Source organism: Salminus brasiliensis, chromosome 11, assembly GCF_030463535.1.
Source record: "Salminus brasiliensis chromosome 11, fSalBra1.hap2, whole genome shotgun sequence".
NCBI classification, from domain to species: domain Eukaryota; kingdom Metazoa; phylum Chordata; class Actinopteri; order Characiformes; family Bryconidae; genus Salminus; species Salminus brasiliensis.
This window is the reverse complement of record NC_132888.1, coordinates 35923101-35945477: the sequence shown is the minus strand read 5'-3', so window position 1 is coordinate 35945477 and position 22377 is coordinate 35923101. Positions and strand designations below refer to the sequence as shown.

Sequence of the window (22377 nt, the reverse complement as noted above, 5' to 3'; positions counted from 1 at the left end):
CGTCAGCGGCTAGTGGCTGCGGGACGAGCCCTGTTAGTTTGATTAGAATATTATTATTATTATTATTATTATTATTATTATTATTATTATGAATGCTAATAATGAACATTCATGAAAAAATATATATTTGTATAATTTTATAATTGTATAGTTTATAACTTATTTATAAACGGAACTACTGAATTCATATTTAATGAGGGTAAACTAATGTGTGTACAATATGCAGAAAAATTACAATATTTTTTACATATAAAAGTTTCATATTTATTCACACACATAAACATGGTGTACTTAAAAATAAGAAAAATAAGAAAAACAATAAAATAAAAAACAAACGTTTCATGATATCAGAAATTGAATACATTAAAAAACATCAGATCTTACTTTTCATCAATTTTGGCATTAAAATTATGTCCTGAAATGAATCCCTAATAGTAGAAATTCAGTTGTTACATCTGCAAACTCAATTGTTCTACGTACAAAAACAAACGTTTTACTTTGTGAATATTAATATTTGAAAGGCAAAATTTTAATTAGAAAAGATAAAAACACCCAAACGTTTAAATTTTACTCTAAAAAATCTCATATTACCCAAAAATTGTTTAAAAATCACAAATCACAAATTACCAAGGTTCTTCAAGGATTCTTTAGTAATGCCAAAAGCTCCTGAAGAATCATATAAATGCTTATAACGCTTTTAAAAAGTTATTTTCTGTGGTAGAATTTGTTTTGTAGATGGTTCTTTATAGAATTTATAAATATGAATTTATAATTTATTTTATATATATATGACCAGAAAGAGTCAAACTATTATCATATTATAACCCAAAGTTATACAGCAAAACACTTGGAACGACGGTGTTAACTGGTTAACTATATGGGGAATTATTGAAAAAAAAAAGTAAAATGTTGCATATTTTCAAGGTGTGAAAAAGAGCCCCCTGAAATAATCCCCACTGTGTCCAGTGTCCTCTATAGAGACTGCAGCAGAGGTGCTCTCCTAGCCAGCAGAGGGAGACAGTTCACAAGGTAACGCTCAGCTCAGAGGCAGGTGTTTATTCACATGAACATCCAGTGACTGCTTTTCCATTCGGGTTCGAGACAACACAATAAAACACGATTCCACGAAACTACAGCCATATTCTGAGAATGTAACACAGACTCACACAAGCATGATAATTTAGCTCATTGATACAGGAGCACGGCGAACACACACACACACACACACACACAATTAAAAGCTATGGACACATTTCAGAAACAGGGCCCCGTTTCAATACTGTCTTCACAATGTCCTTTTTGGACGTGCCAGAGGTTAGCCGAAGTTTACATAGGTGGCAGCAAGTGGGCCGGAGAACGAGGAACGGCTACGCTAGCCTCGGTGTGCTAATCAGTTAGCTGTACGAAACACGTAAAGAGTATCCCGTTAATTTGGGGTCTTTTTGAGCAAGTAGCCCTTAGCTTGTGTACTAGCGCGCTAGCAAAGTAAAGTAACGAAGCTGTATCAGCGTCACATTACAGATGGTGGAGTTTACGTCCTAAATCTCAGTTATTCCAATAACTTCCACTGTCCAGTGATTTCTCATTCAGGGCTGTTGCCAAAGCCACCACTTACATTCGCTTGCTCCCTTGCCTCTCTGAGGGCTCATATAACCATCCTCACTTCAGCTAATATAGTAATTAAACTGTTACGATCAAATTAGGGATTTCCTCAAGGGGAAATGGCGATGGCAGGTGGACGAGGGTACGTTATGACCTGTATTGAAACGGGGGAAGGGTTTATAAACGTCAGCTCTGTTAAAAGGTCGTTGGTTTCTCTTCCAGCTTTTTCAGACGTATGCTTTGGAGCTGCCACTCTCAACTGTGGGAGTGGCTTTATAGATCTTCTGACCTTGACCGGAGTAGTTATAGCTGTACGCCCTGAGAGAGAGAGAGAGAGAGAGAGAGAGAGAGAGAGAGAGAGAGGAGATATCCTTCAGTTAAATTATGTCATGTATTTTCAGTCTACACCCTTAGAGCAATGCCTTAGAAGAAGCTCTTTCAACTCTGAGAGTTTGTTTTCTGATGATGATCCACTGATCTGGCTAAGATGATCATCTACAGTGTGAGGAACCACTGATCCTACTAAATCTATAGAATCACTGTCCCTACTAAGGATACTGAGAATTAATTGACCCTAGTGAGCATGAGAAAATATTGACCATACAGAGTCTGAGAATCCTTTGACCATACAGAGTCTGAGAATCCATTGACACTAAAGAGTCTGAGGAACCATTGACTCTACTGAGTCTGATGATCCATGAACTCTACTGAGTCTGAGTAACCACTGACCCCACTAAGTCTAAGGAAAAGTCTAAGGAACCATTGACCCTACAAATTCAATCCATCCAATCAATCCATTGACCCTACAATCTATTGATTGAGTCTGGAAAAGCCCTGACCCTAGTGAGTTTGAGGAACCATTGACTCTACTGAATCTGAGAGTAAGTGATAAAGCTGCTCACCTTGCGTTTGTACTTGGGGATGCTCTTCTAAAAGATCCACACAGCATTCCACCTCCCAAAATCACCAACACTGCTGCAGCCCAGCCCAGATACAGGCCAGCACCCAGCTCAAACCTGTAAACACACACACACACACACACACACACATTCTTTATTTGCATATGAAGTTTAAAATACACAACAAAAATTGGTTGGTGTGGGAGCATCTTAATGTGTGTGTGTGTGTGTGTGTGTGTGTGTGTATGAGATGTTACTCACTTTGTTCCAACATAAAAAGGATCATTAAACTCTTGCACAATGCGGGCAGCGTACCAGGACACCGCAATCAGCACACACACACCTGAGAAAGGGAGAGAGAGAGAGAGAGAGAGAGAGGGGGGGGGGGAGCAGAGTAGTTAGCACACACACTCATGCTCACACACACTCCTGAGAGAGTGAAGCAGAATAAGCAGCTGTGAAGGGAACAAGGTCAAAGGTTCCTTAGACCCTACTAAGTCAAAGGACCCATTGACCTTATTAAGTCTAAGGAATCGCTGACCCTGCTGAATCTGAGGAACCACTAACCCTACAGAGTCTGAAGAACCATTGACTCTACTATGTATATGGAACCATTGGCCCTACAGAGTCTAAGGAACCATTGATCTTACTAAGTCTAAAGAACCATTGACACTGCTAAGTCTATTCATCCCACTGAGTCTGAGGAACCAGTAACCCTACAGAATCTGAATAACCATTGACCCTACTAAGTCTATGGAACCATTGACCCTACTAGATCTATGGAATAATTGACCCTACTAAGTCTATGGAACCATTGACCCTAGAGAGTCTTAGGAACCATTGACCCCACTAAGTCTATTGAACCTGCTGAGTCTGAGGAACCACTGACCCTACAGACTCTGAAGAACCATTGACCCTAGAGAGTATAAGGAACCATTGCCCCCTAAGTCTATTGACCCTACTAAGTCTAAGGAACCATTGACCCCACTAAGTCTATTGACCCTACTGAGTCTGAGGAACCACTGACCCTACATAGCCTGAAGAACCATTGACCCTACTAAGTATGGAACCATTCACCATACAGAGTCTAAGGAACCACTGACCCTGCTGAGTCTATGGAACCATTGACCCTACAGAGTCTGAAGAACCATTGGCCATACAGAGTCTAAGGAACCACTGACCCCACTAAGTCTATTGACCCTATTGAACAGGTACAGTTACATATGTGTCACTGTAAGATCTGACAAGTGCAGTACTGTGTGTGTGTGTTGGTGTAAGTATGTGTGTGTGGTACAGACCGGACAGTATGAACATGGCTCCAGCGGTCAGCGTGAGGCGCCCTTTACCCTCATCTGACATGCTGCCCAGTTTGGTGCATTTGAGGCCCAGAACTGACAGCAGGATGGAGAACAGGCCAAACAGCAGAGCGATGATCATCAGAGCTCGACACGCCTGCACGTAACCTACACACACACACACACACACACACACACAATGATGACAAAGATATATGAGATTCATATATAATGGTTATTATATTACGCATATTGTTCTGGGTGGTTTTGATGAAATTCAATAGCATCATATTTTCATTCAATCTTATTGGTAATGGTCCCATTAGGGGGTTCAAGTCAGGCGACTGCGGTGACCACTCCAGAATCTTCCAGGACATCTTCTGAAACCAAGCCCCGTAGACTTTATCTGAAGAACCATTGACCCTAGAGAGTATAAGGAACCATTGCCCCCCTAAGTCTTTTGACCCTACTAAGTCTAAGGAACCATTGACCCCACTAAGTCTAATGACCTTACTGGCATAACAGTCCTGTTGTAAGGTTCAATGATGGCCAAGCTTCAGCTTCCTCACAGAAGGCATGTCGTTTTCTCCTAGGATTTCCTGATACTTTATCAATGAATCCATCTTGCCCTTCAAACACTGCAGGATTCCAGAACCAGAGGGAGCAAAGCAGGCCCAGGGCATCACCGAGCCACTACCATGCTTCACTGTAGGCAGGGTGTTGTTTTCAACATATGCTTCAGCCTTCCTCTTCCAGACATACCATAGGCCGAAAAGGTCCAGTTTTGTTTCCACATCGCTCCACAGAACAGAATCCCAGAACTTTTGTGGCTTTATCTGGTTCTGGGCAGATTGAAGTCGACTGTTCTTGTGCTTTTGGATCAGTAGAGGTGTACGGGCATGGGCACCTTTAGCATTTCATCTTCACCCTACTGTGCAAACTAAAACCTCATTGCCTGCTGCCACTGAATCCTTCTGTAGATCTTTTGCAGTAACTTGACTTGACTTTTTGACCACCTGCCTCTTTAGAAGTCTGGTGGCAGCCAGTGATAGCTTCCTCTTTCTGCCATGTCCAGGTAGTGTAGCCAGTGTTCATTTAACTCTACCTTCAGCTGAATCTCTAGGAACATTCAGTGTCTTTGCTAATTTGGTATCCTTTTTCTTGCTTGTGAAGGCAGTGATCTCTTCCCGAACATCACAGTTGGCAAACCCCCCCTAGCCCACCTGATGATGAAGCCCTTTATTTGCCACCTGATTTGCAAATGCACGCTCTTATGAGGGATTCTATTCAGGGAGTTGAATAATTCTAAGACTGCAATCGTCAATATTAGTATTTTGTGTTGAATTGGAGAAACCACTTGTAGTATTAGTTGAAGTTTTAGTCTTGTTTGATTGTTAACCTGACCGGCAAAGGGTGTTGAATAACTAAGCATAAAATAAAGATAATGAAGGCATAATAAATCTAGTAAGTTCATAGTAATACATTTAGTAAGTTAGTATAAATAAACATGAGCATAAATCACTTAGTATGTTAACATTTATAAAAATAACAACTTACCATTAAAGTTATTGTGTTAATAAAGTAATTAAGTTAGCATTAATTATGTCAGTAAGTCACCATTGGAATAAATGACAAGGCTAGCATTAATAAGTGATACAGTTATTATTAAAGTTAATAAAGTTAGCATTAATTAAATGAACCTGGTAGCATTAATGAGGTTAGTGAGTTAGCATTAATAAAGTTATTAAATTACCACTGAAACATTTACAAGGCTAACATGATTAAGTGTTAAAGTTAGCATTAATAGAGTTAATTAGTTTGCATTAAAGTGAATAAGTTAACATTAATAATGTTAGTAAGTTACCGTTAAATGCCATTGATTACAAGGCTAGCATTATTAATTGATAAGTCAATATTAATTAAATTACTATGCTAGCATTACTTAAATTATGTTAGCATTAATACGATCAGTATGTAAGTAAGATAAAATTTAATAAAGTTAGTAAGTTACCATTGAAAAATGTACATGACTAGCTTTATTAAGAGATAAAGTTGGTATTTAAAGTTAATTAGCATTACAGTGTAAATGTAAATAGGTTAGCATTAGTAAAATGAGCATGATAGCATTAAAAGGTTTGGTAAGTTAGCATTAATTAATTTCTTAAGTTATATATATATAAATTATAAATTTTATTATAAATTATATAAATTATATACACATTAACCCGACAAAAACACCCAGAAAACAATTGTAATACCTATTTCAGCTGTAAAAGTTTTACTGGAGGAAGTCCGGTTCTATAACTTATCAGGAATTTGATTGGCAGATTCATGAGTGATAAGGCTTTCTGACAAATTTCCCCAAATTTCAAATGTTGTAGCCTAGATAATGAGAATAGCGTTACGCCACTATGCTCAACAACAGTCACACTGAATTTGATAAATGCCCAAATAAATTACACCATACTTACTTCCAGGAAATGCAAGATTAGCATTAGCATTGGGCTAGTAAATCGCTCTCATTTAGTACCAAGCACTGCCAAAAAAGATCACATTTCCTTGTATGGTATAAAGATCAATTTAATCTCTTCCTCCCAGTCAGGCCATCATCAAAAATACAGACTACAGCAGCCTTGCAAGCTCCATATTAGCGGTTAGTCATAAAAACATGCAGTTATGTACAAACAGATTTAACACCGTACTGTAAACTAGATTCAAACAGGTCTGCTGTTACTGGGACCACTATTCTGTTCTGGATTTACTTAGCAGACTTGCTTTGATTTATATTGCTGTATCATGACAAGCAAAGTAGCTAGTGGCTAGTTGGCATAGGGCTAAAACACTGGCTATACACTATACGGACAAAAGTATTGGGACATCTGCCTATTCATAGTTTCTTCCAAAACCAAGAGAATTAAAAACGGTTTCTTCTGCTTTTGTTGGAGTAACTGTCTTGACTTTCCAGGGAAGAAGGCTTTCTACTAGTTTTTGGAGTAGGAGCATTACTGTGAGGATTTGATTGCATTCAGAGACAAGAGCGTTAGTAAGGTCAGGATGTTGGATGATCACCACCCCGTCTCATCATCCCCAACTCCTCAACCTATCTATCTATCCCAAAAGAACTGGATGGAGCTCCATCCATTATTCTAGGGAATACAGTTTCTCTGCTCCACAGTTCAATGCTGGGGGGCTTTATACCCCTCTAGCCCGCACCTGGCATTAGGCAGCATGGTGACAATAGGTTCATGAATATTTGCTTCAGAGAGTCCTATTGTATTGGCAGTCCTTCTCTACAGGGACTAGACAAGCTGTGTGTGCGTATCTGTAATGGGTTCAACTTAAAGTAGCTGAGTGCATTCATTAGAAGGGGTGTCCACAAACTTTTAGACATAAAGAATAGCAGTACGCCACTGTATTGTATTGAATCTAATTTTGAAGCTTGTAGTTACACCCCTACTATAGACACAACAACCCCCCCCCCACCACACACACACTAATCAAAATCTAAAAGTGGTTTAATTTTGGGGTGTTTTCATCTGTTCTAAACAACATACCAGGGTAGACGATATATCATAGATGGTTATATCGCCCAGTACTGTGTGTAGGTTGTGTACGTTACCTTCCAGAGCTAGCATGGATTCAAACCGCCTGCAGTTCTTGACCCCGGTGCTGGCCTCAGCACAGGCGTACCACAGGTTCTGGTACTGGCGGGTGGACGTGATCACGCTGCCCGCAAACGATGTAACCCGCCAGTAATCGTTGGCTAGTGACACTCCGGTCAGCAGCCAGCCGGCAACGCACATCAGAAAACCTATAATCTCCATTGCCATCGCCATTGTCACACGCTAACACACACTGCCACTGCTACACAAAAAAAGGAGGCCCACACAAGAACCTGTCCACCTGTTCACACTGATCTAACACTAAAATCCAGGGTTCCTGTCCAGGTCTAAGCTCAGTTTTAGCTCCAGGAGAGGATCTTTTTGTCCAGGTGCGTGTATGTGTGTGATGGACGGAGTGTGTCAAGTGTCGAGAGGACTTTAGTCAGGAGAGCCATAAAGTCATAAACCTGAGCCCAGCCCACAGAAACCATGATGACACTGGAAGATGATGGAGATGATGATGATGACGATGGAGCCGCGAAGGAGGAGATGACTCTGGGTTTCTGTTTGTGACACTTTTCATTACAGAGCATTATTTAAACTAGTACACACAAACAAGTGTCCTATACACACCTGTACACACACTAAATGGCCATGTTGAGAGATGTTGTGAGTATAAAGTGTGTGTGTGTGTGTTTGTGTGTCTGAGGTGGGTGTGTTGTATTCTTCGTCAGGTTTATGGTTTATATTATCAGTGTGACCTGATTGTACCTCAGCGTCGGCCAGCAGCGTCGCTACACTATTAGTGTAAAGAAGTACTGAACACTAGTATAACTGGAAATCAGTGATGGACAGCAGTACTAATTTAAAGTTATTATAATAATTATGTTATAACTGTAATTACACAAAAATATAATGACTGTCTATTACTAATATAAAATTACAATTACTGTTAATTACAGTAACTGTATATTAGTACTGCTTTACATTACTGATACTCAAAATCAGTACAACTGTAAAAGTACAATTACTGTAAATTAGAACTGCTGTATGTCACTGATATTTAAAGTGGGTACTGCTCAAATTACAATTACTATAAAATACAATTACTGTAAGTTAGTACTGCTGTATGTCACTGATATTTAAAGTGGGTACCGCTCAAATTACAATTACTATAAAATATAATTACTGTAAGTTAGTACTGCTGTACATCACTGAAACTTAAAATCAGTACAACTGTAAAAGTACAATTACTGTAAATTAGTACTTTTGTATGTCACTGATATTTAAAATGGGTATCATTCAAATTACAATTACTATCAATTATAATTACTGTGTTCACTGATACTCAAAATCAGTACAACTGTAAAAGTACAATTATTGTAAATTACAACTACTGTAAATTAGTACAGCTGTACATGGTACGACTGTACATTTACAATTACTGTGAATTACTGTAAATGAGTACTTCTGTACATCAGTGATATTCAAAATACTATAAAATTACAATTACTGTAGAATTACGTATTGTAAAAGCTGTAAAGTCACTGTAAAATTACTGTAAAATTACAAGTACTATAAATTATGCTAACTGTAAATCAGTACTGCTGTACATCACTGATCCTCAAAGTCAGCACTACTGCAAATTACAGTAACTAACTTAGTACTGCTGTGCATCACTAATACTCAAAATTACAGTCTGACTGTAAAATAACAATTACTGTAAATTACTTTGACTGTAAATTAGTCTGTAGGGTACGTCACTGCCACGCCCTCCATCGGAAGAGCAGAAATGGCCATCTGTTTTGAAAATAAAGGGTGTGTGTGTGTGTGTGTGTGTGTGTGTGTGATAGAGAGAGAGAGAGAGAGAGAGAGAGAGTGACTCACCAGGCAGTCCCAGAATGGTTTTGTATCTCTGGCACTGGACGGCCCCCATAGAGTTGGCAGCGCAGGTGGTCCACAGGCCCTCATACTGCGAGCTGCTGGTAATCACGGCCTCAGAGTGTGAGCTGATGCGCCACTTATCAGAGTTAGTGCTGCTGGACTCCAAACACCAGCCCACAATGGCCAGGACCAAACCCAGCACCTCCACCGCCACCTCCGCCATCACTACACCACACACACACACACACACACACACACACACACACACATACAGCTCCAGCTCTAGATCAAAGTTTTAAAAGCAGACTACATTGTGAAATAAATGCATCACTAGGATACAGTTACAAGAAATATGGGTCGATCTGATCTCAGAAGGCTTCTGGCTGAAAAAATACCAGGAATGCTGTGGGGATTAGAAAAAATGCATTGAGAAAAAATGCATTGGGATTAGATACTGCCCTAAAGCTGTCGAACACAGCTCAGTCCACCGTGCCTGTTATGACCTTCTAGTTCTTCCAGCTCCACTCACCTGCTCTGAGAACCTGCAGCAGATCCTGGCACCAAGACGTAGTGGCCTCCTCTTGGAGTTTCCTGAAGAAAGCAGCTTCAGTACCAGAGAGTCCCCGAGAACGTTTCTCTCAGACTGTGTGAGGAGCGAAACTGTGAGGGCCCTGAGGTCACTGTGTTAATATTGGTTTTGGGTCAGTAACCCTGAAACACAGTAGCCAAACGGACTCCAGTGAGGAGAAAGGCCCTCAGAGTAACCAGCAGCCAATCAGAGGCTGAGTACAGGAATCTGTCATGATGTTTATCGCCAGCGTGGGATCGGGAATTCGTGAACACGGTGACGGAGGAAGGAACGTCCTGTAGGGAGTTTCGTCTTCGGCACTGGTGGAACGATGAATCCCGAGCACTATCGGTGAATCCTGAAAATCTATCAGCCATAACATTAGAACCACTGACAGATGAATTGAATATCATTGACAGTCTGGTTGCAGTGGCACCTGTCAAGGGGTGGGATCTATATATTAGGTGCGTTCCTAAAGGTGATGTGCTGGAAGCAGGACAAATGGGTTCTTTGACAAACTGAACCAAACTCTGATGTTCTAGACCACTGGGTCGAAATATCTCCAAAACATCAGACAGGGAGTCTCTGGGATGAAGTGCTCAGTACCTACCAAATATGGTACCAAAATGGGCATCCAAGGCTCCACTTCTGGAGCCGGTGGCCAGATACCACTGGACACACCTTGCCTTGAAGTGTCAGAGCTGTTTTGATGGCACAGGGAGGGGGCTAGACAATATTTAGCAGGTGGTACTAATGTTATGGCTGTTTTTTATGTACAGCTACAAAATGAGAAAGCAAAGTGATCAGTGGTGTCATCATATTTTCTGTCAATATCATGATTTTACACAAAATATGACCATCGAAGACTGGCCTAGTCTTCAGCTGGATTTTTTTTTAGCAGGGCTATGCCACTGGTGTGTGTGTGTGTGTGTGTGTGTGTGTGTGTGTGTGTGTGGTCACAGTCTGGTGAATCATTCACACTGGACTGGGGTCAAAGTCCCTGAACTGAAACTACAGCTACTGTGAACAATATAACAGTTTCAACACACACACACACACACACACACACAGGGATGGGCTCTCTATATATTTTATTACCTCAGTGGTATCAATTCTAACTGAAAGCAGAAATAAAAGGATCTAAGTATTGCTTATTAAATACTAGATTAAATATTGCAAGACTTTTACAGCTAGGACAGGAACTTCAGAACTTCCTAAGCTCCTCTTTAGTTTGACCAAGTCTTGCCTGGGGTGTAAAAATGGCTTCTTTAGTTCTACACTGAGGCAATGAGGCTAATGTATGTATTAGAAGCGTATCGCTATACTAACAGGCATGGTCCAAATACATAAATCATCCCAAACTGTGTGGAGGTGTTCAGTAACCTCTAACAGACTTGCTAATGAGCTTCCTGACCCACTGGTATCCATAAAAATGGGGTGAAGTAGGCTAGCATAGCTAAAAACAGTTCTAGCTAAAATGTTAAAGGCAGTTAGCAGCCATTTGGAGACCATACGGTCTACCGACCAAGCTAGTCAATCATTATGACCAAGTTGGTTGACTGGCAAGACCAGACTGAGCACACTGGTCCAAGAGCATGGAGCACCAGGTTGAAGAAGCTAGTCGACCAGTATGACTAGGTTGACCAAACTAGCGAACCAGAGTGTCCAAGCTGGTGGGCCAACATGACCAGCCTGACCACATTGGTTCACCAGTATGACCGCCCTGCAGAAAGAAACTCAAGCTGGTCAAGGTGGATTTAACTGGTTGACCAGCATAGGGTATGTTTTCCTTTGAGTTTGATGGTTTAGCTGGTCTACAAGCATGGGTAAACCTAACCAAGCTAGACCACCAGAATGACCAAGCTTGGCCATGCTGATTGACCAGCGTGACCACCCTGACCACACTGGTCCAAGAGTATGACCAGGTTGACCAAATTAATGAATCACAATGCCCAACCTGGTTGAACAGCATGACCAGCCTGACCACATTGGTCCACTAGAATGACCACCCTGCTGAAAAAATAAAAAAACAGCTTGGCCAGCTCAAGCTCATCAAGTGGGTTTAACTGGTTGACCAGCATAGGGTGTGTTTTCTATTTGAGTTTGAAAGTTTAGTTTGATAAACCTGACCAAGCTTGTCCATGCTGACCAGCATGACCACCCTGGTCCAAGAGTATAACCAAATTAGTGAACCACAATGCCTAAGCTGGTTACACAGCGTGACCAAGGTTGGTCAAGGTTGTTTAGCCGGTAGCCATAGGTTATTGGAGTTTGATGGTTTAGCTGATAAACCTGACCAAGCTAGACCACCAGCATGAACACCCTGACCACACTGGTCCAAGAGTATGACCAGGTTGACCAAATTAGTGAACCACAATGCCCAAGCTGGTTGAACAGCATGACCAGCCTGTCCTATTGGACATAGCATAGTGTATGTTTTTGTCGGATGGTTCAGCTAGTCTGCAAATATGATCAACCTGATCAAGCTAGACCACCAGAATGACAAAGCTTGACCATGCTGCCCAGCATGACGAAGCTGGACGACCGGCATGGCCTAGCATGACCATAATTAAATGCAACATTCACTATGCTAGTCAAGGTATGTTTTTGTTTGCATGACCAGCTTTTTAACCGCCTTGACCATCGAAGACCAGCTAAGACCAAAGCTGGTCTTGAGCTGGACTTCCCTCCGTGTGTGTGTGTGCTTGCTGCCCATAATCACTAGTGAATATGTGTTTACTGCCATGGATTGGGCCATCATTTTGGTTGTTTATTTTTCCACAGTCTGTAGATTTTCTGTAGGCAGCTCTCTGCCACCCTCTGGTGTTGAAGAAAGGCTGCTGCGCTTTGTGTGTTTCATGACCAGCGGCTCAAAGCTCTTGATTCTGATTGGAGGGAGAGATATGGCAGTTATTGTTAGTGTAGTCGTAGTCGATGAAAGTAAAAGTTTTTAGTCAGGTTTTAATAAAATAAATTATTCAAATCAAATAAAATATTTTGTCACATTTTATTCAGATACTTTATTTAGGTTTTACTGTTTTTGCTAACTTTTCCAAATAAAAGCTTAAAAATGTTAATTAAATATAATGTTTGTATCCAAAATGATGGAAGGAATATGGCCTTTATTTAGCTTAAAATGCTGACAGTTTCACTGACATGCAAAGATGAACTCGTCGTCTGTTCATGTGTATCTACTTAGTTTGGTTATATTAATAATTTTCCAGCATCATTTGAAGTGCTACCAAGGCTGTAGGAATTGCTACACTGACAAATAAAGCTGATACCAACAGGTAAAGCTAGTGCAAGATCAGCAGATAATTGGGATAATAAATAAAGAATAAATGATATAAAAAAAACCAACTAGATAAAACACACTGTGAGGGGGGTGACTCGGCTAACGAGTAGCATGCTGTGTAGCGTACTTTATCAGTGCTCACAGGGCTGTCCTCAGGACGCTGCTGTCCACAGGACTTCTGCACCAGAGATGATGGTGGCCTGGGTCACCCTGCACAGCCTCTGTGTTGGAACAGAAGACAATGTTCAGCCAAAAGACGAAGCAGATTTGAGAATGTACCTTATATTTCTTTCTAAGCTTGCCTCATTTCCTACAGGCTTGCTGGAGAAGTCCAAAAGAATGATCCTGTGGACATCCATCCAGCTTCTTATCTGCTTCTTCCTGGTCAGGATTACAGTAAAATGAACCCAAGAGACTTGTTTAAGCAGAGAAGATCAGTATTCAGAATAACTCCAGATTTTTGACCACCTGACCTCATCAACACCACATTTTAGGTGGGTTTCTGGAAGCTGCTCTTCAGGTTGGTGGTGTTTAAAATGTTGGTTCTGTGTTCATAATATGCACGGATGTTGATGGTTATCGTGTGAGCAGCTGCTTTAGGACTTCGCGAGTTGGACGTTGCTGATGACCAGCTGTTTCTGCCGTCAGCGGTGTCCGATTTAATGTCATTAAGTCAATGAACACCCAGACTGATTAGTTTATCTTTTCTTTATCACTGAGGTCAAATACTTTAAAGCAGCAGTCCATGAGATTTTTTAATTTCAGTTAAAATTTCCGTCTTTCTGAGTGGGGAGGGGCGAAAACTGGGAGTTTACACGCTTATGTAACATGCACAGTATCTAAAAAGGGGACCTGACACCATTTGCTGGTTATCTGAGCAATCACAGGGCTGCTAATGGTGCTGACACAAGCAGAATGACTACTGCGAGAGCTACTGCAAGCGTGGAGATTTCAAAATGGGAAACTCTGTCTTCATCTGCTCATCCACCCACCATCCAACCAAAGAAACCGACTAAATGTAACCTTGCAGTGCTTCGATTCATCTGCTTTGGAAATTTGGATTCATGTCAGAATAAGGACACAAATAAAGAAAGAAATACTGAAGCAACATCTCAAGACATCAGCCAGGACACTAAAGATTGGGTGCAAATGGGTTTTCCAAATGAACAATGACCAAAAACATACTGCCAAACTGGTTACAAAGTAGCCAGTAGTCAATTTTTGGAGTGGCCATCACAAAGCTCTGATCTCAATACTATTGGAAATTTATGGGCAGAGCTGAAAAGGCATGTGCGAGCAAGGTGGCCTACAGACATGACACCGGTTCTGTCTGGAGGAACTATTGTAAGCTTGTGGAAGGATATCCAAAACGTTTGACCCAAATCATACAGTTTAAGGGCAAGAAAGTATTATTCTCAATATTCTGGCATTTAGCAAATAGAAATAATTTTGGTAATCCTAATTGACCTAAAATGACTTCATATGCTGAAACTTCTGGTTTCAACTGTATCTGTTCTGGACATGGTCATCAGTTTTTTTACTTCTCTTTTTTACACTTTCTGTTTTGAGTGTGTTCCTAGAAGCTTTTTTGTCCTCTAACGCTGCCAATTCTCTGAAAACAAATTTCTTTTAATCACCTAAAAACTAAGGTTCCTCACACACTTCAGTTCCTCTATTATTGTGGATAGCAGCATTCAGGCAGATGCTCAGAAGGTCCATGTAGTTTTCATTTATACTGGCGGATAGTAATTTTAAATGATATCCACCTTGCTTTTCAGTAGTTTCTAGGCCTGTAACCCTGATAACAGCTGGATCATGGTTTGGAACAAAACCTGGTGGAATTCAGAGATTCCTAAAGCCCTTCCATTTAATCTAATCTCGCCATCTCCTTTGAGAACTCACTGGTCACTCCTTCTACAGAAACTCGAAGCCTTGGTGTAGTCATGGACAATCAGTTATCGTTCTCAGATCATGTTGCAAATCTGATTCAGTCATTCAGATTCCTCCTGTACAACATCCAGAGAATTCTACCCTTTCTCTCTAGAGAGTGGCCCAGGTGCTCGTTCAGTCTCTTGTCACTTCAAGACTTGACCACTGCAGTTCTCTTCGGACTGGTCTCCCTCTGCGCACCATCAGACCCCTGCAACTTACCCAGAATGCAGCAGCACGGGTCGTCTCCAATGTATCTAAATTCAGCCATGTCTCTCCACTGCTGCGTTCTCTGTGCTGGCTTCCTGTAGCTGCCCGCATCAGATTCAAAACCTTGATGCTGGCCTACAAAGCCAAGACTGGACCAACGCCTCCGTACTTGATGGCGATGGTCAAAAGCCGGTCTGCACCAAGAGCCCTTTGAGCTTCAAGTACGGCTCGGCTCGACCCGCCATCCTTTAAGATCCACGGAAGAAAAAGCGGCCAGGCTTTTTTCTGTCCTGCACCGAAATGGTGGAACGAGCTTCCCCTGGGTGTCCGAACAGCAGAGTCGCTCGCTGTCTTCAAACGCAGACTGAACACCCTCCTCTTCTGAGAGTACTTGGGCAAAGTGTAGAGTATTATGGTCTCCATATTGACTTGTGTTTAGTCGTATCTAAGCTTAGAGGTTAAGGGACACCTGTGGAATGTTAGCACCTGTTCCCTATGCTGCCAACCTCTGCCTGTGCTCCACGCAAGCTCTCCTCGCTGACCTATTGGCGGATTTGTTCCTAGCTCCAGTGTAGTGCAGCTGTCTAAGCATTGGCTCAAAAGGCTGCAATTTGATTCCCAGTGTTTGGGAGTCTAAAAGTGCCTAACTGTACTTGCTCTCTCTGGATTGGTAGGATGGCCCTCCCACTCCCCTTCCCTCATCACTCAATGTGGGTGATGCTAGCCAGTGCAGGCAGTTGTTAGCTATCTGTTTTATCTGAATTAGCAGTTAGCATGCTCCTCCAAGCATGCCGAGCTCCATTGGTGTTGCGTTACCAGCAGTTTGAAAAGATGTGGTGGAGCTTCATGGGTCTCGGAGAAAGACCATGACAACCACTCTCCCAGAGCTGGTCAGGGCAACATCATGTGATAAGGAGTTCTAGACGATGGAGGTTCTAGAAATCACTAAACTAATGAGGAAATTGGGTTAAAATAAAAATGACCTTTACCATCAATGACGTTCAGGTTAGAGAGGAACTTAAAGCTCGCCCTGAGAATGACACGGGTCCTGTTGAGGAAATGCTGCATCAGCTTTTTAGGAAAGTGGATCAGAAATTAGTTTGTGTATTTTTAATTCCCTTTCAAGTCACTGTCTGTTTTGCAATCTGTGATCTGAGGAATGGTGGTTTATAAAGGGGTCAGACTGTAATCTTGTCTAACACACACCACAATCTCAGCAGCTACGGTCAGCCAGCATGGTAAGTATTCGCTGTATGCATGCATCTGTAATATATTCATATCATTATAACATTGTTCTCATTAAATATTGTCAGTATATATATATATTAATTATAGCAAAACTGAAGTAGGGTCATCTGAATAATGCTCTGTTTACTCATGAAAACAGAATTATTAATGCATCTGCAAGAGTATTATTATTAATGAATTTAATTATTTTATTGTATATTATAAACATTTTGTCCTCAAATGTCCCATATAACTGACTATTTCTGTGGGTGGTTTGATGAACAAGGTCAAATACTTATAATAATATAATACTTATATTTCAGTGTTTCGATTTAATTACAATTAAGTGAATATTGAGGTACTGACTTTTATTAACCCTCTAAACACTCTCTCCCATGCTAGAGTAGCAGAATATGTGGAATGTATTTTACATTTTATATATATATATATATATATATATATATATATATATATATATATATATATATATATATATATATATATGTATTTTTTTCAATATCAGTCAATTTTAATAAGAACAGCACAGTTTCTGTAAAAATACCACATTAATAATTATTGCTGGTAGCAGTAAATAGTAATAGTACATAAGATGCTGGTTTTTCAAGTACAGTCTCCACACTACTAATATTAATTAATTAGTTAATTAGTAAATGTGGTACTGGCACAGCCTCCACAATATACTGTAATGTTTGTACTGTATGTTATTATATACCAACTATGCGTTCATTAGACATAAAGCGTGTGCCAGTTCAGCCTCTGTGAGCTCTATGTTGTGTCTCTGCAGGTACTCCGTGAAGCTCTGCTCCTGCTCTGTCTTCTTTCTCCATGTTTCAGTGGATCTGAGGCTCAAAAGGTGGATGAGACCTCTCTGGACCTCATCATCAGGCACATTCAGACCAAGTAAGCCAGGCCCAGCAACAAGAGCAGTCAGATAAGGGGTCTAAAAAATACTGAGATGCAATTATTTTGAATGTATTCATTTTATTACATAATCATATCAAGTGGAAAAAAAATCACACACATCTCTGAAATCCTGGGTCAAGCTGTTAGCCTTACTACTGTTGGGTGTAAGAGCGAGTAACCGTGTATGTTTGTATATTTGTGCCAGCTGTCATACTCTACTCATACAACTCTGTGTGTTTAGGTATAATCCAGAACATGGACATCAGTTTGCAGTGGCCATCAACGTCCCAAGCCATTATTGTAATAAAGAGTCTCAACTTGATGAGAATTTCCTCAAAAAATATGATTCAAGTGTTGTAAAACGTGCTATGAACGAGTCTGACGGAGTCTATGAAGGGACATCCTTGATAGGGGCAACAAAGAAAAAAGAAGGCAACACAATGCATCACTCCGAGTACCTTCTGCTGAACCCACCAAAAGACTCCCGCATGACGAGGCTCCTGAAAAACAATGATAAAGGCTGTGTCATTTTCTACACCTATTACTCCCCCTGCCTTGGGACTTGTTTAAATGCTGCTAATAAACAGTTCAATATTCTTGAAGCTCTGAAAATATTTGGAAAGCATAAAGGTCCAAAGGCTTTTGTTTTTAACACACCTTATGGTAAGGAGGACAAAAAGGCATTTGAAAAAGGCTTTCGTGCTATTAATTCACAGGTTCCTCTTTATCGCTGTGACAATTCTGGGTGCATCAGTTGTTCAGATGGTCAGAAAAAAATACTAAATGACTGTCTGCCTGTATGACCTTGATATTTAGTTAGGTTTTAGTGACCAACTGTTGGTTAACTGAAACAGAGCTTCATTGAGAGATGTTCTTCCATTCCTCTCCTTCTCTTACTGTTCTCTGCATTAAAGTACATGATATTGATCAAGTAGTCAATAAAATCATGAACCTGCATTTGTCTGTGGTGTATGTGATTTAAGTGACACCCATAACAAAACAAAAGCAGCTATGGAAGGAAGTGCAGTGCATTTTAGCAGCGTTGGCGTACTATTCAGCATTCAGTATTATATTGTAGCGGGGGGTGCGGGGGTGGGGGGACCAATCTCAAGCCTTAAGCTCAACATATCTGTGTTTCTATGTGTGATACAGGTGTGACCGCTTTGACTATATAGGAGACTTTAAACCCAAAAACCAGAGTAGCCAGGAGTGGTCTAGAGGGGTATAAAGCCCCCCGGCATTGAGCTGTGGAGCAGTGGAAGAATTGTGTTTTCTGGAATGATGTACTTTTTGGGATGAGCTGGGAAGAGAATAAGGTGGGGATGGTGATCGTCCAGCATCCTGACCTCACATCGCTTTTGTCACTGAATGCAATCAAATCCTCATGGCAATCCTCCTCCAAAATCTAGTAGAAAGCCTTCTTCCCTGGACAGTGGAGACAGTTACTCCCAACAAAAATCCCTTGATTTTAGGAGAAACAATAAATGAGCAGGTGTCCAATAATTTAGTCTATAAAGTGTATAATGAGGGTCGTGATAGAGGGCTATCCAGAGATTGAAAGTGGTACTCCCGTCCACTCAGGAGCCACAAGCGCTTTACTTCCAGAAGAGTGGGAGTGGACTGTTCAGCTTCTATGACTGGCAAAGAGCAAAGAGACGTCGGTACAACCAGCAGACTAGAACCCCTCCCAGTCATTCCACTCAACTAATCATTTTCCTTTCCGCCTCCAGAGCTCTCCTGTGTCATTAAACTGAACTGTTGAACATTAACCAGCCTCTCATGAGGACATCAGGATGCTCCAGAGGCTTTAAAAAAAACTGCCAGCATATCATCTAACGATGTTGAAGTACAGACAGCTAACTTGCAGGCCTCTGTCTGGAATACATACTAGGCTTCAGTCCAAAATTAAAGCCTGAGGGTGTTGCTAGAAATGTTCTGCTGGATAAAAGCCCATGGAGGTTTTGTTAAATGACATGTCATCAAACTGATAAGTTTTCTGAGGAAATGCTGTGGCTGTTTTCAAATCAATTTAATTAGGGGTACAGGCCTGTTGCCAGGAGGCTGCTATCACAGACAAGGACACTATTGCTTGACTTGAACAGACTTGACCTCTAGTACGCCTATACAATGCTGTGTTCCCATAGGGGCAGAATAATGAAGACAGAAATTCTCAATACAAAGTACAGCAAGATCGGACTGGTGTATATGGTTGTACGGACTTGGCATGTTGAGTCGCTGTGAAGGAACCTCTTAAGGTGCTTTGAGAAACCTTCCAGGAAAGTATTTTTTTTAGAGGAAAAAGGTTCCTTCAAAGTGCCTTAAGAAGTTCCTTTACCATTTCAAATAGAAGAACCCCTTAAAGCTCCTCTTAACAGTGTTTGCAGTGTTTTCTGGTGTGAAACTCATTATAGTACAAGACGAAACAGATTAATTTGAATAGACACCATACCTGGACGTATTGGTGCTGGGGTTTCTTGACCTGTCACAATTTCTTTTAAAAGCAACTTTCCATCAGTGGTAACAAATCTTACTGGCCTTTCAACACCACCACCACCACCACAGTCTTACTCCTCTCCCCTACCTCTCCAACTCCCTTGTATTGGACCAACTACTCCTCTACCTTGTCCAGACATTGTTTTCTTTTTTACTCTCTCTGCTCCTGTGTGCCATTATCAGTATACTGTTTCTTTGGGTCCTTGCAACCTAAATTATTTAGAATTTTTATTTCTTTTGACTATTCATCATATTGATTTTAGCACTGTAGAAACAATGTCATTTTTAGAGAGATAATGTCCCATTTTTAGCATTAATTAAAAAAACAGGTTGGCGAGCAAAATGTATAGAAATGCATAGAAAAAAAAGGGAAATGCTTATATATGTCTACCCTATCATGCATGTGCGATAGGGTAACAATGACCAGCATTTGATGAACATGTGGTTAATCTAACATTGCAGACATGTTAAATTGTTCAAATTGACCTTGTTTTGCATCAAAGGTAAACTTAGATTTTGTAAAATGATTTTAATTACCTTGATGTTTTACCACGACAAGGTGAACAGCTTAAGATAAGACAAACCAGTATGAAGGTTATGATGTCATTGATGTCAAAGGTTAATTGCTTAAAGGGGCTGGTATCCCAAGATGACAGGATGGACAGCAGATTTTTGGACCTGGACATTTAAATCTTTTAATATTTTTATTAAAATTGCTAAATTAATAATTGAAATGCCTGAAAACTTTTAAAATATATATAATTTAAAATGTTTAAACCACTCAAAAATATAATTTAACTTAAATTGGTAGCACTTCAGAAATGGCAAAAATCCCACCCTAACTTCAAATATAACTGTATAAAACATACAAAAATATGTTTTAATGTAAAGATTAATATTTCACTATACAGTAATGTATACAAATGTATTCATTTAGAATAAAACTTGAAAAATGTACACAAAAAGAACACTGTTAAAGGTTAAGGATCCTTGAGGAACAACAGGTTTGAAACTGTGAAGTAACCTTCAAGGAACCTTTTCCCTTTGAAAACCTTGTGTGTTGTACTAATCCTGACCCTTAAAGCCGGATCAGGATATTTTAGCTCTCCACTGCTTCTCCTCATATTTCCAGTGCGCTGTGTCGTATTCTGGTATTTACGGTAAATTTGATGGCCAGAGAAAAATAACTTTCACTTTCACTGCAGGTGGATGAAGACGGATTTTCTGACTGAAGAACGTCTAGAAGAGTCTCAGAAAAGGTAGCAGTGCTCTCAGATTGTCTCAGATGTGACTGTAGTGATGTGTTTCTCTTTGTTAGTGATTCTGATCTTCAGTATCAAGCAGGTTTACACACTTAAAGGAGACTGAGTCACACGCTCCATAAAGCAGGTCACATGACCGTTTACAGTAATAGTGCTTTGGAGATCATGTGACCTATATTTATTTGATTTTGAATTATTTCTAAAATGCTTGTGTTTGACCTGACTTTGCTGAAGTGATGAAACTGTGCAGTACTTATGACAAATAATAACACTTCATTAATTACTCAACACCACTAAACTACTGTACTGATTGTATAAGAACGAAATTAGGTTTGGATAGGATTGGAGATTAGCTTTATTTTTAAATTAGTTTATGATTGGTTTTGGATAACACATTTATTTGGAATAGATTCTTCATCTTATAATGATTAGAAGGACAAGGAAAGAACTGGATTATATTAAAACAACAGCACAGTAAACTAGTTTATTCTGGGCATTCTTAATCTTTTTACTCCTGTTTTGCTTTTTGGTGTGCTATCTGATGTCGACCTCAGGAGGATGAGGATCCTTTTTTAAATCTGCTCCTCGATCTGAGGGAGTTTTTCCTTGCCACTGTTACCACTGGCTCAAACCTGTAGATGAAAAACTGTAAAACTGTGGGACTGGCAACCTTGCTGTTGGATTTTTAACAGGCTATTTGGTTCTGAGGTGGATCCAATTGGAGCTGGCTCCTACTACTAAAAGGCCATTTGGTTCTGAGGTGGATCCAGGCGGCTTCCACTAAAGGAAGTTCATATAGAATGACTGGGCTTACCAGACAGAGGACAGGCAACACAGAAAAGTGATTAAGTATAGACTAAAAACGTAAAGGTTAATCCCTAAATAGTGTGGTTCTTTCAGTTATGTTTAAGTTTATGAGTGTGTTGGCTACCATATCTATAAATAAAGGCTCTAGATGACGTGAAATTGTGGTAAGAAGTCTATCATTAATGCAGAAGGTCTCAGTTCTCACCCCTGTCGACCACTTTTATGTAACCACCAATGTCAAAATGTCAGTGTCAAACCTATGCACTTGCATGCACGTTACCATTAGCACCAGGAAATTAATCCTCGAGCTGGTAAAGGAGCTGTGTGAACAGCAAGAAAAATTGGGCTTGGAATGTTGATAAAGCGTTGCATGCATGAAC

The 22377-nt window shown here is 40.4% G+C and overlaps 1 protein-coding gene across 2 annotated transcripts; it reads right to left on the bottom strand.

Annotated features, from left to right (window-relative positions):
* Positions 1-559: 559 nt before the first annotated feature.
* On the bottom strand, positions 560-9505 carry cldn15lb (claudin 15-like b). 2 transcript variants are annotated; one of them, XM_072690781.1, is made up of 5 exons: positions 9286-9505; positions 3800-3964; positions 2763-2844; positions 2505-2618; positions 560-1920 (listed from the first exon to the last, which is right to left on the bottom strand). In XM_072690781.1, the coding sequence occupies exons 1-5, from the start codon at positions 9503-9505 to the stop codon at positions 1830-1832; spliced, it is 672 nt and encodes a 223-aa protein (XP_072546882.1). In that variant the 3' UTR covers positions 560-1829. The 2 variants fall into 2 exon arrangements, with proteins under 2 accessions (XP_072546882.1, XP_072546881.1); XM_072690780.1 differs by lacking the exon at positions 9286-9505 and adding an exon at positions 7416-7804.
* Positions 9506-22377: the final 12872 nt, after the last annotated feature.

Excerpts from the sequence above, each read along its gene's own strand:
- cldn15lb (XM_072690781.1), bottom strand. The coding sequence starts at position 9,505 with ATGGCGGAGGTGGCGGTGGAGGTGCTGGGTTTGGTCCTGGCCATTGTG. Across the intron at positions 3,965-9,285 it reads AACCATTCTGGGACTGCCTG|GTTACGTGCAGGCGTGTCGA; the intron begins GTGAGTCACTCT and ends GTGTGTGTGTAG. Across the intron at positions 2,845-3,799 it reads AGCCATGTTCATACTGTCCG|GTGTGTGTGTGCTGATTGCG; the intron begins GTCTGTACCACA and ends TCCCTTTCTCAG.